Raw genomic sequence first — 18,158 nt, 5'->3', positions numbered from 1 at the left:
GACTGAATCAAGTAATGACTTTTGAATGCAAGAAAAGAACAAAAGAACTCAATACTACTGTATTAATAAGAAGACACGATGAATGTTTTTGAGCTAAATTCAGTGTGGTTCAAAAATATTTTGACATGTATTAATAAATAACTTTTGATAAAACTGTCTCTTATAACAAAGTGCAGAACTTGAAAAAGTGATGACTGAACAACCTGAACACCAACATATTTGCATCTTTAACAATACCTAAATCTCAAAAATTTTAAATAATTTAACACTTTTACATTTTTTCCCTGTCTTATATCAGTGCCCTTATATCCCTGCTGCTTAATAGGAGAACCGAGCTGCAGCTTGCCCTAGTATGGTATGATTTTCTGTTTTGCACCTTATCAGAGGTATTATCATAATGTAACCTGTACCGGTAATTGATAGCATTTAATTTTATTTGTTTATTATTCTTTGTTTCATTTTATGTTCATATTCATTTATTCTTTTGATTATTGATATTTATAAATGATGCACTGAATTGAATCTACAATTATTATTGTTTTTCGCCTCTCACTCCTTTTTAAGGATCCCTAAAGTCCCATGTTTCCTCAGGGGGTCGTCCACACTGGGGGCTCTATCCGGTGTGTGTATGCGTGTGTACGTGCAGTTGCGTGTATATATGTACATACCCAGGGTGGGAGGGAAAGGATTTCTTGTTTTTAATTCAATGTTTTTAATGTTGTAAAGCACTTTGTGGTGCAATTTTATTGTATGACAAGTGCTATACAAATAAAGTTTGATTGATAAACCCACAATATATGAGAGCATTATAATCACATTCAGGCTAATGAGTCGGTCTCCATGCAACAATATAATGGGGTATTTGTGCTGCAAATCTCTGCATTATGAAATGTTAAAGAAATATGCAACACATTTCAACAAGAAGTCTAAAGTAGGTGTGAAATCCAGGGATTAGTGAGAATCCAGCCAGATTAGTGAAAACTGTCACACCTTAAATGATGTTGTGTACAGTGCAAAGTGCCGCTAATTTACAGTGCTGTAATGTATCTTCAGCAGTAATGAGAGGTGACAACGAACAGTAAGATGCGAAAACTGTCACTAAGCAACTGCTGCAGATAAACAATGGACCTATTCGATGTTGTGTAACGATATAAAAGTATAAAACAGCACTTTCTTTTGATTACAACTACAAAAGCTTAAGCTCCATAATGCAAATGGACCGCTTGTTGCAGTTACAAGGCATTTGCATCTCATCAGATCTTTATGAAGCTTGTAAAATAAACCGTCTGAAAGTGAAATGATGCTCTGAGTGTCTGTTCAGCCAACTTGGGTTACATCTTCTGTTTCGTTATTCACTGCTTCTGCAACTAAAAAACACAATCTTTTTTTTTTTTAGGAAAATGGAAACAGCAACGAAGTAGAAAAAATATGAGTTATCAAATATTTTTCTTAAACCAATATGGAAGAATGTGCAGTTGAATGAGTGACTAAGAAGAAGGAGGCTCACATGCAGATCAAAGTTTAGCTCAGTTTATTAGTGCAATGCTATAAGAGAACAAACGTACTACAGAAAAATCAGATTTCTTTCTTCTTGGTGTTGACAAAAAAAACATACGTAAAAATTAGGGCTGAGCAAGTTAATGCATTAATTAATTAATGCTGACAATTATGTTATCGCGCGTTAACGCCATTTTTTATTATTGTTATTATTATTATTATTATTATTATTGCGAAAGTCCGTTGCTCACTGGCTCTGAATCCACAGACAGACAAACCTTGGATCACAGGAGGGCTGGATGTTGATCAGTACTTGGGATGGGCATCATCTTGTCTCACCCAAACTAACAGGCAGACTGGCTGGATGCAGCATGTGGGACAAATGGAGATAAACTAAAACAAGACAAGCTAAAAAAAATGTCACAGCGAAGTAGTTAGCTATAGACTGCATTCCGATTAGTATTGTGGAAGATGTCGGTCTGAGGAACGTTCTTCGGATCACAACGAATGACGGCACGTATTAGCCTCAACCTGCATCACTGGAAGGCTTTTTGTGTGTGACAATATAAATCAGGACTATAGGTCCCGAAGCAGCGGTGATGGGTTCGAGTCCAGCCCATGGCCATTTGCTCTTCTCCCCATGTTTCCTGTCAGTCTCCACTGTCCTATATATTAAAGCCTTAAAAGGCCAAAAAAAACCCAAAGAAGTACAAACATGAACTTCACAGACTAAATAGTCTTCTGCACAGTCAGTCGCAGCTGTGGACTTTTTAGTGCTGGACCACTTGACCTCACTCTAACAGGGACAGCTGCTACTGAACATAGACTGTTTCTGCTGCTCCCTGATTAAAGAAAAATGTTTCTGCTGGTTCCTGTTCAGAGGAAAAATAAGAATACAGCTGTATAAATGTTAACTTGGTGTTGCTGGGAAGGTTCCTGTTATAATGTTATGATCATGGCTCTGGACTCTGAGGGTAGCTTGTTTTCCGATAACAAACATTAATGCCCTTGCAGTGGCAAATAGCTTTGGTTTGATTTGATTACATTAATGTTTAGGTTGAGATTTGCAAGAAATATTTTAACTGCTATTGGGTAAAGGGAATACTGCTGTTAAAAAGCACTTTGTTTGTTTGTGCAAGTGCAAACCAAATGTGATTGCATTTTTGCTCATATATATTTGCTCAGTACTTTTAAAATAAAAGTGCAGAATAGGCTACTTCTAAATTCATTATTTAATTTGACGCGAAACAATGCAATTAATCGCGATTAAAAAATTTTAATCGTTGTCCAGCACTAATAAAAATGAAAAAAACATCCCCACAAAAAAAACCCACTTCTTAATGTTTCAGATTAACAAAGCAAATTCAGTGATCAATGCAGAAAAGGATTTAGGATTATGAGGTGAAGCAATAATTTTTTACTGCAGCTAAATCTATGAGCCTGCCTACAAAATACATATCAGCATGCAAGGATCATGAACATTGGCTTAGTATCAGTTAAAATGACAACATACAGTTCCTCCTCTGTGGCCTGTTTCTTTAGTATGAAGCTGAATTTGGTCACTTTCACAGGAGTCACACCTTCTAGTGTTTAAATGGCCACACTATTTTCTATCTCCTTCGGATCCATGTATGTGTATGGCACCTCCAAACCCTTGTTTCTGGCTTTGATGACTGCGCTCAACACTTCCAGCTCTCCTTGAAAGTTTTGTATCATCTTGCAGGGAACCTCCTCACTGAAATGGTCGTCGGGGTACTGGCCAAGAGCGACCTGACGAGACCAATCATACAATCAGCTTCTCTTCCTATAATATTTCAGTGTTTATCAAACACAGACTCTTGACATCATAGTGTGTAGAAACTTGTATATAAATTATGTCACTTTTAATTGAGTCATGTTCACTTACGAAGTCGCTGGACCGCTTGCTGAGTAGCCACATGGCTGACAAACCCTGAGCTGTTGCGTTAATGTCAGGGAGCGTCTGCAGCATCGTGGCCTCGCTTGTCGTCCCCTTTCTGGTTGGTGGGGGAAGTTGCAGGGAGGTGGGTGTGTTGGGCATCCAGCCACCGTAGTCATACTGCAAGGAATCAATAACTGATGAATAACTGAAGGGATGTAGCAAAGTGATTGGTGTTTAATTATGTCTATGTTTTTTAGCATTGTAATTTTTTTTTTTGCTCATTTCTGTTCAGACATTCACAGATCCCAGAGGATGAATCCAGTGAGTTTGACATTGACAGTTTTGACAGAAATGTCTCATCAACTGTGGATTGTCATCACTAACTCAGGATGAACTCTAATAACCGTGGTGTTCCATCATCATGTCAACAATTCAGTCTGTCCAAAACCTCTGTTTAAAGATGAATACCTACAGATATGTACACTACAAGTCAAAAGTTTGGACACAACTTCTCATTCACTGCTTTTAATGTATTTGTATTATTTTATACATTGTATATTAATACTGAAGACATCACAACTATAAAAGAATACATATGGAACTATGTTGTAAACAAGAAAGTGTTAATCTTCAGTATTAAACTACAATGTAGAAAATAATATAAATAACTAAAAAGCATTGAATGAGAAGGTGCGTCCAATGTTTTGACTGGTAGTATATATAGATATAATCCACCCAACTGTTTGCATGTTGACGCTATAAACTCTGCCCATTAAAATGATTACTATGATTCCATTTTGTGAGTACAGAATTACAGTGCCTCTAATGTGGTTGTATAACAACCCTCAAAGTTTAATGCTGTTTATTTGGCCAGAATTCATCTGTCTGTGTACCTCATCAAGCTGTTCCAAAAAAACACTGAAATATTTTCACCAATTATCTCAATAAATTACGAGGATTCACCTGTCCACCGTTCACAGCTGAGTGCTGGCCAGAGCACGTGAAGATCATCATGGTAACAAACTTGACCATCTGGGCTACAGTGGTGAGGCTCTGTGGAATCCCTGATAATCAGGAGAATTAACAGTATGACTTCAACATGTTCAGGAAACCAATCTGAAGTTTCATTTATGTATGACTGTAATATGATAAAATCTTCACATAAAGCCCACCTGTGTTTGCTTGGGACAGGAATCCATGTTCAAAAATGTCTGAAGTCCACTTCTGCAGTTCAGTGTCTTGCTGGACTTCAGCATCACTCTTGTAGTAGTGGCCAAGGATCCCCTCCACAAACCTTTGAGAAACAGGAATATACTCTATAAAACACTCCTACTTGAATTTTATTTACATTCTGTAGGAGTAGGAAATGTTTTTTATTCCTACATTTATTTACAATATACTAGAATATTGTGTGTGTGTGTGTGTGTGTGTGTGTGTGTGCGTGCGTGCGTGCGTGTGTGTGTGTGTGTGTGTATAGTACTGTTGAAAAGTCTGGGGTCACTTAGAAATGTCTTTATTTTTGAAAGAAAAGCAGATTTTTTTGCAATGAAGATAACATCTAGACATTGTTCATGTGGTAAATGACTATTCTATCTGGAAACAGCTGATTTTTAATGGAATATCTACATAGGGGTACAGAGGAACATTTCCAGCAACCATCACTCCTGTGTTCTAATGCTACATTGTTAGCTAATGGTGTTGAAAGGCTAATTGATGATTAGAAAACCCTTGTGTGATTGTGTTTCACTTCGTTTGTTTTTTTTTTATCTTAGTGTCCTCCATGGCTTCTGAATGCAAACAATCCCCAACAAGACGTAATTATTCTATCGCGACTAAAGTATCCAAAATATCTGTGTCTTTGCATCGATGTATTAGTTATCAAGATCATGCAAAATGAAAATTCTCTCCTGTACTTGTAGATGATGTCCCACAGCTTGAGTCCATCATCTCTGTAGTAGTAGTTTGGCACATCCTCCACACCGCGCTCTGCAATGTCATCTGGTATACAGAGGGAGGTGTAGGTCATCTCAGACAGAGATCTTTTCAGGATCGTCATCATAGCCTCTCCACCAGAAGATGCAAACTAGAGTCAAATCGCAGTGAGACAAATGTTCTACAAATCTTACAAAATACATTGTTAGGTAATGCTCTCTTGACTGTGTTGGTCTTGTCGTACCTGAATGAAAACTCCAGTCTCAGATATTAGAAGACGCCGAGCTAAGAAGTTGATCTGCAGAGTGTAGCGAGTGTGAGGGATGAGAAGCTGTAGAAAAAGGGATCTCTGTTAGTAAAACAGTACATTGGAACTGTAGTTTGTGCACTCTGTTTTATCTGAAATTGATTTGAAGTTTTATATTCATATTTGCTGTTTGTGTTGTTTTTTTATCCTGTTTTATCCATGTATTATGAACAAATAAAATGACTTTTTAGTAATAAACTAGGGAATCTCGATGCTTCTACACCATTCAGTAGTGTGAATAAACGCACACCAAAGTTCAATGGTACATTTGCTGCAGTTACCTTGTACAGAGGATGAATCATGGGCACATTGCGCAGCAGCGACACTGCAAAAACTTCTGCCAGTAAGTGGGTGCGCAGCAGGTGAACGTTGAGCTGATGCTCGTTGAAATCCGCACTTCTCACAAAAATCTTTGCCGTCAACCAGTCGTACTCAGAGTCAGTAGGATAGAAGATCGGGTTGTCATCTGCTGGATTCTGCTTCAGCTGCAGATGAAGGACAAAAGATTCAAATCTTTTTGGGGTGGGGGGCTCAGCCTCACTGGGCTCAGCCTCAGGCAGAAAGTAATGAACTTGCTTCCCCCACAGAAAAAATTCAAAGCTGCCATCTAGATACACTACTGGCCATGTAGCTGCTGCTAGTGTCTGCTAAAAGGTACAGTCAGCAAGGTGGATTTCTACAGTCACTGGGAACCTACATCTTACATATTGGATAAAAACTGCCTTGATCAATACTTTAACATAAAACTTTAGCATTAGTAGCATTTGAGTGTGTTTTTCACCTGAATGGCAATTGGCATCAGCTTATCATCAGGAGTTTTCTGGAGCAGAACGAGGGGAGCCATCAAGTACTGCTTCTTCCCATTGATGGTGTTTGCTTGCAGTCCTTCCAAACGCTTGTAGTCACACAGATATATGTTGCCTTTCTGTTGGGAATATCAGTTAGAGTGAGCAGCAACACATGCATCTCTTACTATGATCAGAGATGATACAATAGGTACAAAGGACAAAGGATTTTAGGAGTAGGAGAAAATCACCTGCATTTCGTCAGTCAGTTTACAGTGACCATGGAGGAAGATCTTGTCAGCAGTAATGGGAAAGTTTCCAGGCAGGACTTTACAGCGTTGGATCAATATGGGGTTGACACCATTTAGATACTGGTAACCAAAGAAAGCATCCTCCTTCCAGTGTTTTTGGGCATACTCTGGAAAAAGAGCAAGATTTAATGTTGTGGTGTTTAAAACTTTGGGCTCTGTCACTATTATTACTGGAACTTTTGACTGCACAATATAATTTGGAGGAAAATAAACTGGCTACACAGAATTCAGTGTCTTAGACATATGTTGCTCCCAGCCAAAGTCTTGATTACATGAAACCTACTACCGTTAGTATTCTATATAATGCAACACCTGGATCTGTTTGGATACATCTGCATTTTCTTCACATTTTATAAAAGCGTAGCACAATTTTCATAATAAAAAATAGTGTCTTCTTTGAAGCAAATTTTCCAAAAGCCGATATTTCATATTTTACAAGGTGAACATCTATACACCGCTTAATCCTTAGTAGGGTTATGGGGGCTGGAGTCTATCCCAGCTGACTTAGGGTGAAGGCAGGGGACACCCTGGACGGGTCACCAGTCTATCTCAGGGTTACACATAGAGACAAACAATCAGACTCACATTCACACCTATGGACAGTTTAGAGTTACCAATTAACCTCAGCATGTCTTTGGACTGTGGGAGGAAGCTGGAGAACCTGGAGAAAACCCGTACAGGCACAGGGAGAACATGCAAACTCCAGGCAGAGCAGGGGATCTTCTAGATGCAAGGCAATGGTGCTAACCACTGATCTACTGTGCAGCCCATGGACAGTTCAGTATACAGTAAAATCTAACAGCTTTTTGGGGACTAAAAACAGCCATTATTTTTGAGGAGGTAGTTGAATACATGCTACTATATACATTGTATAAAGTAATCCAATAACCTACCATGATATTACAGTACCTGATACGGGAGTCCATTTGTTGTAAAACACCTGACTGATGTCATCAATATTAGTCCATGGCTCCTCAGAAGCTGTCAGTCCTTTCAGCCCCAGCTCTGCCAGTCTAGAAAGAAAAAACACAGCAAGAGCATCATGATGCTGTAGATAATTTCAATAAGTATCCAAATAGATAAATATGCAGACAGATGAGGCCTTCACCCTGTGGATGCTGTGAAGGCAAACTCTGTTTTCTTGGTGAAGGAAAAGCGGACCTCACGAGGCAGTGAAGAAGGGTCTTCTGCCTTAATGCAGTGGGGTATTCCCTCCACATACACATCCCAGCTAGGAAAAATAAAGAAGAGCAGAGTGGTGAGAATGGATTTGAATGTATCTGCAGTTTTAACTTAGACTAGAACATTATACGCTTGCATTTTCACAATATAGTTTGTGGTTTGATAGATTTTAATAAATCCTGGCAGATGGAACAATGTTAAATTGTGGTTCATTTATCATGATGCATCATGAATCCATATTCAACTGATGGTAGAGGAGGTCTGTTAGGTTTGAGTTGCGTATTTACTAAAATGTGTGCAAACTCTGAGCTCTCACCGATACTCTTCCTCACGCTGCTTCAGCTCCTGCTGTCGACTGTACCTGCCAAGATGATGGGTGTCGTCAAAGACTCTCAGAGCTTTAAAGGAAAAACAAAAGAACCAGGTTTAGAACTGTTGACTAATACTGTATGATGGGATGAAGTTGCTTGAGACTCCTCAGTCTAGTTTGCAGAGCCTGTTTTTGTTTCATATCTTTTGTGGTCGGTACACAGAATATTACAAGTCTCCACAAACCTGTTCCCTCCCTGAATCGGTGCACTTCGTTGTCAATGATCCAGCGGTAGATGGGAAAGTTGTAGATTTCTCCTTCAGGGGATTTCACTTCTACCTTGGCAGGGAACCACTTGTCCTCTGTCACCTCCAGGAGATTCTGTTTGTCTAGTTCAATCAGCACCAGCTTTCCAAGGGAGGTGGGGCAGGACACATAAAAGTACGAGCTCTAGAACAATGACAGAATACAGTGTGTTTGTAATCAGTTGTAACAAATAAAAATGCTGCAATACGATGGCCTTGAATAAATGATGAGCTTTTGGGAACACTTGATGCACATTTCCGGTTGCTACACATGAGTCTGAGTTAATCCTCACGTTCTCTAAATCAGTGTTTATTGTGCCTACGATCTGTGCAAAGCTGAGGAAGCATGTGATAGATTTAAACATAGAGATGCATATTCTGAACTTACTAGTCCCTTCACGAAGGTTAAAGCTCCTTTCCAGGGCTTGAGCCATTTGTGGTCGCTCTCTCCATCTGTGCCCACCAGCTTAATGTTGATCTTATTTATAGTGCTGCCACTGGCAAGAAAGCCAGTGTGTACAGTCACTATATATTCCACCATTTTCAATCTTCAAAGTCTGGAATGCTAGTGAGGAGAGAATATTACAATAACCATTCTGTGATCATCAGATGAACGAAAACAATGCAAAAATGTACTGATATCTGACAGCACAGCAAAAATAACAATAGCAAAAGATATCCTCACAAATAATATCGACTGATTCATTGCAGTCCAATCATTGCTTATTGAACTCAAACATCTGTCCTACCTCTGCCAATAAGGGGAAGTTCCTTTGAAGAAGTGACCGGTTGTTAAAACTTATCACCACTGATTTCTCTTTTTATACACACAGTTTGGTGGGAGTGTCCAGGCAGCAGCTATAGTCAGCTCTGTGATGGAACATTGGACATGTATGATCAACTACTGCACCTGAAAAAACTCCGAAAAAACAGGAAGAGACGCTGCTGTTGTGGAAAAAATAAGTTCAGCCTTGATCGATCGATGTATGAATAAAACCCTGATGAGTCCAGAAGTGTCTTTGTCTTTTTATTGAAGCATCATGGAAACAGGTGGCATGCAGCGAGAGAGGAACTCCAAGTGCGCCTCTCAAAAGGAAATAACCCATTATATACTTTCAGTTGCACATACACACACATAGAAAATTGGTTATCTGTCTAACCACATCAAAGGGTTAAACAACAAGTGTGAGCGCTTAGTGATAAGAAAGGCGAGGTTCAATGAGGCGTGACATCCTTAGTTGCGCTTCTAGCGCCTCACCCTTACCATATGGTATGTCTGATAGAAAGGTCAGCAGACACAGCATTTTGGCTGGGTTATGCAACGTTTAACAATATCAAAGGTTACACTGCACATGTGTTACATTACAAAGGCACAGGAATCTTTTTCTTCATTCATCAATATCAAACAATATATATATTTTCAGATAGCAAAGCAGTTCTTAAATGATAAGGCTTCAAATAATAAAATTTCCATTACACTGCAAAACACTCTGAAAGCAACACCAGTTCATCCAGTACAGCTGCATTTCTGCTGTTAAATGTGAGACCATTGAAATGAACAAAAAAAAATTATCACAAATAACACTTTCACCTACATAATTGGAGCTTCAATTATAAAATGCATGAGAGAAACAAAAATAGAAAGCACTGCAAATACAGTACATATAGAAGAAAGTAGAGATAAGTTTTTTTTTTATGTGAAGTTTACTTTTAGCTTTAATTAGTTTTAGTCTTCTATTTTTTATTATGCCCTGCTTATTTTATATATTTTCTCTTGTTTTATTTGAATTTTAATTGCCTGGTCCTTTGGTGTGATGTCATCTTTAATTCTTTAATTGCTCCGCCGCGGAGGTATGTGTCGATGTGTGCGTTTGTCTGTTATTCTGTCCGTGCGCAACATTACTCAAAAATGGACTAATGGATTTGGATGAAATTTTCAGGGAAGGTCAGAAACGACACAAGGACCAAGTTATTAGATATTGCCAGTGATGCGGCTTATAGTCTGGGTCCACGGATTTGTTAAAGATTTCTGTATCCTTGTGAGATAGTGGCACAGCGTCACTGTAACTATGACAAGTGAACACTACGTCAGCTGCCTGCTGACGTCACATGATTATGATCCTACTACAAATCCACCGCTGTGGTCTTATCAGGACTTATCCATTGGAAATAATACGACTGAGCAGCCTTGGCGGAGTACTGCGCTCTCTGAGTGCTATTCTTGTTATTATTAGAATACTGTGACTTTTCAACATTGTAAATGCAAAACAGGACTTATGAAATCACCAAATGCACAAATCACTGATATTTTTATTGTCTCTCACGCAAACATTTTTTACATTTGTGCTTTGATTTTAAAGCTTCCACAGAACATAGCAGTTCTTTTAGTAAAAAAAAAAGATTTGACATAAAAAATAATCAAATAAGTTTGCATGATAATGAAGTCAGAGCATTAACAGGAGGATTTTTTCAGTTTGATTAGAATATTTTTCTTAAAAGTCTAAATACAGTGATGACTTTTGTTCTTTAAGTCTTTTCCTTCACTTCAATAAACAGTATATTCACTTGTGCCTTATGCTCCAGTGAAGCTGAGGAACAGGTTTAGATCTGACGCGAGGGGATGGTCAGGAGTCCAGTGGGCTTCAGCTTGTTGATTCCTCCATCCAGAATACAAACCCGTGGAAAATTCACCTTGACTAGATGTGCAGCAAACTGGGAGGGAGGAAAAAACAAAACAAAAGAAAGGCAGTCAATTTCCTGTTGTCATGAAGTAAATCATTCATGAACTGACAAGACTCAACAGCTCTGAGAAATATTGTAAAAATCAGGAACATCCTGTCTCAGAGTGATGCAGAAAAACTAATCCATGCATTTGTTACTTCCAGGCTTGACTATTACAGTTCATTACTATCAGGTTGTCCCAATAGCTCTCTGAAAGATCTTCAGCTGATCCAAAATGCTGCAGCCAGAGTACTGATGGGAGTTAACAAGAGAGATCATATTTCTCCTATGCTGGTTTCTCTTCATTGGCTTCCTGTTAAATCTAGAATAGAATTCAAAATCCTTCTTCTGACATATAAAGCTCTTAACAACCAATCTCCATCATATCTTAAAGACCTGATAGTACCATATTATCCTAGCAGAACTCTTCGCTCTCAGACTGCAGGCTTACTTGTTGTTCCTAGAATCTCTAAAAGTAGAATGGGAGGCAGAGCCTTCAGTTATCAGGCGCCTCTCCTGTGGAACCAGCTCCCAGTTTGGGTTCGGGAGGCAGACACCCTCTCTATTTTTAAGACCAGGCTTAAAACCTTCCTTTTCGACAAAGCTTATAGTTAGGGCTGACTGGGGGACCCTGACGGGGTATGCTTGTGTTTTCATTTGCACAACTGACTTCCCCTTTGTCCTTTAGTTTGCCCCTAGTTATGCTGCTATAGGCCTAGGCTGCTGGGGAACCTCTCTGGATGCACTGAGCCCTTCTCTAACTACCTATGTATTTACTACATATACCATTATTGCATTACACTCACTCTGTTTCTCCCTGCGTCCTTTCTCCAAGTGTCCCTGGTCCCAGAGCTGGATGCTTCAGATCTGTGGTTGTTCTCCCACCAACTGGCCTAGTTTCCATCGTGTCCACTGTGGGATGCTGCTGCTGACCTTCCTCCAGCCCACTGCTTCCAGCTGCCCATTTCCACCAATCTACTCTGCATCACCCTCACTATACTTGATATGCTCATCTACATACTGTTTGAATTTTACTACCAGCTATATATGTAGTATATTTAATGCCAGAGCCGTACATCATAACAGTAAACTATGAATCAATTTCAATGCTAGCTTGTACTTTGTATGTATCATCTAGCGTATCATACATGTATCCAACTGTGTGTTATATGTTCCTTGTTCCCCACCCACCTCTTCTCCCATCCCTCCCCCTTTACCGCTACCCCTTTACCTCTATCCCTCTACCTCTATCTCTACCTCTCCACCTCTTCTGTCCCTCTCAACCTACCCGGCCAGCAGCAGATGGGTCCCCCCACATAAACAGCCGAGTTCTGCTCAAGGGTTTTTTCCCTGTTAAAAGGGTGTTTTCCTTGCCACTGTCGCCTTGGGGCTTGCTCTGGGGGTTCAGGCATATGGGTTCTGTAAAGCTTCTTGAGACAATTTGACTGTAATTGGCGCTATATAAATAAAACTGAATTGAATTGAACAGTGTTGTGACGTCACTGAGTTAATCAGAACTACTATTACAGCACATGAGAAATCACGACTTTACACAATGAAAGTTCCAGCAAGCAGGAAGCACCTTAGGCAATGCCGTGAAGGGACAGTTATTTCAGCATCAGAGTTGACACAGACAATAAAGGAAGTGTGAGGAAGTAAAGTCAAAATTAACGGGACAACTAATCATTTCACACAAAAGAAAGAAACAAAAACTGTCTGGACTGAACTTGAAGGGTCTCTGATAGAATAACTATGTTGATGTGCTGTCTGACATTTTTTGTATCTAATATTTAGTCTAATAAAGACATTAACTAGAGATGTAAATGCAAAATTGGCATCTGGAATTCTTGAGGAAGCAGTTATTGCCAGAATATACCGTTAGGCTGAAGTGATGTTGCTCTCACTGTAATCTCTCTTTGACCTGTGTTGTGCAATATAAGTCCTTTAGATGGTGACACAAAATGTAGAAATTTGACTACAAAACCTACGAAACCAGAAAAAAGATTATTTCACACCCAACAGTCATTAAGAAAACTGACATTGACTGTTGACAGAACTTCACTTGTGCCACGCAATGTTTGACTGAGAAATAGGATATCATCTGAGGTTCAGATTGAATGAATAATGTATAAAGCAAAATTAAACTTCCCAACAAATAAGAATTCACTGATTTTGCCACTTTTTCTGAACTTGTGTCTGGTAATTTATCGTTATTCACTATGAACAGAGCTGTCTGAGAATTCAACACGCTGAACTATGTGATGATACAACACACTATCGTTCAAAAGTTTGGGGTCACCCAATTTCATGTTTTCCATGAAAACTCACACTTTTATTCATGTGCTAACATAATTGCACAAACGTTTTCTAATCATCAACTAGCCTTTCAACACATTTAGCTAACACAATGTAGCATTAGAACACAGGAGTGATGGTTGCTGGAAATGTTCCTCTGTACCTCTATGTAGATATTCCATTAAAAACCTTTTCCAGCTAGAATAGTCATTTACCACATCAACAATGTCTAGACTGTATTTCTGATTAATTAAATGTTGTCTTCATTGAAAAAAAAAGTTTTTCTTTCAAAAAATTCGGACATTTCTTAGTGACCCCAAACTTTTGAACAGTAGTGTACATTTTCTAAAGAAGAAACCACTGCTGCATGACTGACCCTGTGACATAACGTCATATATGACACACTGTGTAGATCATGCAAGAAAACATACATAGGAGAAGCAGGGGGAGCATTCAGTACAAGAAAAAAGGAATACCAGACAGAGTGTGAAAAAGAGACAGCAGGACGACTCACAAGAGCACTAAAAGAAAAAGCAGATCAAGAAAACAAAAAATCAGCCGTCACCGACCACTGCAAGAGAAACAACCAATTATGGACTGGGGTAAGGGCAAAATTATAACATTGGAGACCAACAAGCACAAGAGGTTGATTAAAGAGGACATTGAGATCACAAAATGGACAATGATTCCATGAACCGTGTCAAGGTGGCATACACCCTGTAACACCTGGGACACCATCGGGTGTGGCCGGCCTGACATCCTGACAGGTCTGTCACATGCCCTGAAATGACTTTAGGCCTAAAATGTGAAAACACTGAGGGCACCAACAGTTGTGTCCAAGTCCCTTGAAAAGTCTAACAGACAAAAATACTGTAATGTATCGTGAATATGAAAGTTAACCAACAGTTTGGTACTTTGTTCATTGGCATGCAAATTAAATAGAGGAGAAATGCCAACAGCGTTATCTGTGAATTTCGCCACACAGTGTGGAAGCCATTTACAAAACAGGGAGGGATTAGAGGGGCCAGCTGCACGACGAGTAGGTTAAATGCCAAAGCTCTGCCATTGACTTCAAAAGTCCCTCAATTATATATTGACTCAGCTAACTTCATTGGTCAACTGAGCAATCTTCAGGTCACTCAGCAGTGAAAAACTCACAGCCAGAGACCAGAGATATTTATTAGTCCAGAAAAGGAGTTACAGATTTGTCTTCTTCACAAAGATTTTATTTAACAATTTAGTGCAATTGAGTTGCTGCCCTGAAACCCAAACATAAGTACAGTGACTGTTCTAAAAGCCTGCAAGACTGTGTGTGGCTATTTTACATGTTCCAAGCCCATATGATGGATATTTGGCTCTCTAAATAAGTAAGTTATAAAAGTACATGCAAAGCTGGAACCTGCACTCCGTTGGTTATATTTGTACTCTTGAACATTTCAAACACATTTGTAAATTTTACTCTACCACATTTAGAGAGACAAATATGTTATATGAGAGAGTATATTGGGACACTTCTCATCAAATTTTCACAAGTCCCAATCAGAAGCTCCCTCATCCACATCCCATCCACCATATTTGTAGTTTTATTTTAAAAAAGGAAATGACTCGCCCTCCAGAGACCCTGATGGATTCTTTTCTCCTGCTCAAAACAACACAATAATCCCTAACTTCAATCTTATATGATTCAATTGTTAGGATCAACCTGACTTTCCTGAGGGTTGTCTGAGACCAGGACCTCGGGATCACAATCTTTGATGAACAATGGGATCGTATACTCAGTCTTGTTCATATTTCCTCTATATGCGCCAGGCACAAACTCGAACAGTGCAAGATCTTACAGAGGAGCCACTTCCCCAATGTGAGATTAGCCAAGATTTATCCAGACAGAGCTGGTTCCTGCAACAGACGTAAACTCTCACCGGCTGACCACATGCACATTTTGGTCATGCCCCAAACTTACTGAATTTTGGTGTGGCAATTTTGATACATTAGGAAAGGTCCTCTGTCGTACAGTGAACCCTGACCCCTCCCTCTCTCTTGTTGGGTTGTTCCCAGCACTCGGTTGGTCCAAATCTTCACAACATGTTTTTGCTTTTACCACCTTGCTTGCCAGGATTCTCATTCTCCTCAAATGGACTCATTCACCTCCACCTACACATAACAGTTGGATTCAAGAAATTTTACAATGTGTGAGACTTGAGAAAATCGGATTCTCCCTTAAAGGTTCCCTACAGGTCTTTCACAAAATCTGGCAGCCTTTTTCACTTCATATACACACCTTACATATTGAGGCACATACATATTCAAAGAAGACATTATTTTCAACTGTAGCAGGGTTTAATACGCTGGAGGGATGACCATGGTTGTGTATCTGTAATGTCTTGGTATATCTCTGTACCCATCTCATAAATGAAAAAAAATCAATAAAAACGTGAAAAAAAAATCCAGCCATTCTCAAAAAAAGATAGAAATATATAGGCCAGCCTACATAGCATTTCAAAGGCCATGTTCTACAATACAGGACTGACGCATATCCAACATGACTTCCCTCTTCACTTGGACTATTTGCTTTCATGGAGCCCCAGAATAATGTAGCAGTTAAGAAATAGATCGCAATAAACATCAATCGCCCAATAATATGTGGAATAATAATAGAAAAATGTGTTATTTCCTCACTGTGTTCATTCCTGACCATATAGTCACAGAACGTAGCTTTCTGCTGTTAATTATTTCACAACAATCGTCAACTTTAACCCTGATAAACAGGTTGTGCAGTGTGTTTTATCATGCAAATTCGGACTCCTGAGATGTAAGATGTTTATTGTCCCAGTTAGCGAAACTGAAACTGCTGTTGGTGACGGGCGTGACAGAAAATCTTCACCAGTGCCAGATGGCGAAGATTTTGGTACGTAGTACAGTTTGCAGTTCTCTGGTACTCAGTGAGTAACCATACGACTGAGCTAATTTTCTGACTTATCTTTTCAACCCCACACCTTTTTTCTATCGTTACCATTGATTGCCAAGTTCCCACTAATCCTGAACCTAACTGTATTCAAATTTCCTGCATCAAGCCTCAGAAATCTGATTGTTGTTGCATTAATTTGATGCCATGTTTGGTTTCTTCCGACTGTTTTCAGCTACTATTATACTGTGACTTACATCTCTGACTTCATAAAAAATACATTATAATCCCAATTTCATCTCTTTACAGAGGGTAACAATACAGTGACAAACAGCACATTGGCAAATCCGCTGTGACTTTTCATCTGAAGAGAAGGCACAGCTGCTATAAACAAAACCGGCACCATTCTATGAAAATCATTATGCTTGTCTTTGTAGTGTAGTGTGAAAGGATGTTATTTTTCCACAGCTTTCCATAATCAAAGCTATTAGTCATGTCTGGTTAAATATTTTCTGATGTGGTTGGTCGAATATAGCCGCGATTCCACAAGCATCTACTCGGCGCGGTACGGTTCGCCACTATTGTATCTGGCTCGGCTCGTCTCGGTTTAGTTGTTTTTCCATATAGCCTCATCGTGGGTGGAGTCGTCATAGCGCAGCGTGCCAAAAGTCCCTTAACGTCATTTACGTGCGACACAAACACAACATAATGGAGGCGATGGTAAACCTGCTGCTCGGTCTGTGGTTTTCTGTCAGATTCAAAGTAATAGAAGAGTCGGAGAAAGCTGAGAGCGGCGAGTCGGAACACTCAGGAGACACACAGGAGAGTTTGGGAGGCGAGCAGCAGTATCAAGCCAAAGACAAGACGATACGAGCTAAATGACATATGAGGGTAAGCTAATGCTAGTTCGCTAGCTATCGTGTATCAGTCCCGTGAACGACCCTGTAATGGCTGCAGTTTGTCGCTATTAGATATTAAAATATGTATGCTGTGTATGTGTTTCAGGTGGCTCTCTGATGAGACTTCATGGGATTTACCTGAAGCAGCAGCACATGAGCCTGCAGTGGCACAAGGTGTAGAGGAGGAGGACAGAGATGTACAGGATGCACTGATGCACTACGTGTCATGCAAAAGTTAAGTTATTCTTCTTGTTATACTTCTGTTTTTCAGTCCCCGGACCGCTATTGTTTTCTTTAATGCAATTCTGACAATAAACTTTTGTACCTTTTGCAGATGTGTCTGTGCTATTGTTTTATTTGTGAAGGTTAGTAAGATTACATAACAAATTAAACACCAAAACATTAAAACAGCTGTTTTAAGAAGATTCCAGTTTGATAAATCAGTGTTGCTTTGGTGTAATTCAGTCAACGGAATTATGAACCATAAAGTAGTTTGTGTTAAAACATGTTAAATCCCATTAAACATAAATGCATTATTAGGGAATACAGAATTGTTTGGTTCAGACTGTTGACTCGTTTCCTACCAGTGTCTTAACAGACAAAATGAAAAGTTATGATGCAATCACATAAGTCACAAAATAGTTTATTAGTCAGCAGCAAAATCAAAACTATTTACAATGTGCAAAGTACAAACTGGTGGGCCTGTCCTACAGTGGAGGGCTAAAAGTAAAACTATATACAACTAAGCCCTTGTCCACACGTAGCCGGGTATCTCACAAAACGAAGATATTTTTCTACGATTCGGCCTATCA

The 18,158-nt window shown here is 39.3% G+C and overlaps 1 protein-coding gene across 1 annotated transcript; it reads right to left on the bottom strand.

The window, feature by feature from the left end:
* Positions 1–1,514: 1,514 nt before the first annotated feature.
* si:dkey-17e16.9 (polyunsaturated fatty acid lipoxygenase ALOX15B) lies at positions 1,515–9,626 on the bottom strand. The gene is made up of 15 exons (XM_023274006.3): positions 9,279–9,626; positions 8,918–9,094; positions 8,470–8,674; positions 8,231–8,312; positions 7,841–7,963; positions 7,642–7,745; positions 6,673–6,839; positions 6,418–6,561; positions 5,918–6,121; positions 5,574–5,660; positions 5,311–5,480; positions 4,570–4,691; positions 4,361–4,461; positions 3,404–3,574; positions 1,515–3,267 (listed from the first exon to the last, which is right to left on the bottom strand). Exons 2-15 carry the CDS (start codon positions 9,068–9,070, stop codon positions 3,088–3,090), a joined length of 2,013 nt encoding a protein of 670 aa, XP_023129774.2. The 5' UTR covers positions 9,071–9,094; positions 9,279–9,626; the 3' UTR covers positions 1,515–3,087.
* Between the last annotated feature and the right edge of the window lie 8,532 nt (positions 9,627–18,158).

Source organism: Amphiprion ocellaris, chromosome 4, assembly GCF_022539595.1.
Source record: "Amphiprion ocellaris isolate individual 3 ecotype Okinawa chromosome 4, ASM2253959v1, whole genome shotgun sequence".
Classification (NCBI taxonomy): Eukaryota; Metazoa; Chordata; class Actinopteri; family Pomacentridae; genus Amphiprion; species Amphiprion ocellaris.
The sequence above is the reverse complement of the archived record's forward strand: the minus strand, read 5'-3'. Positions and strand labels throughout refer to the sequence as shown.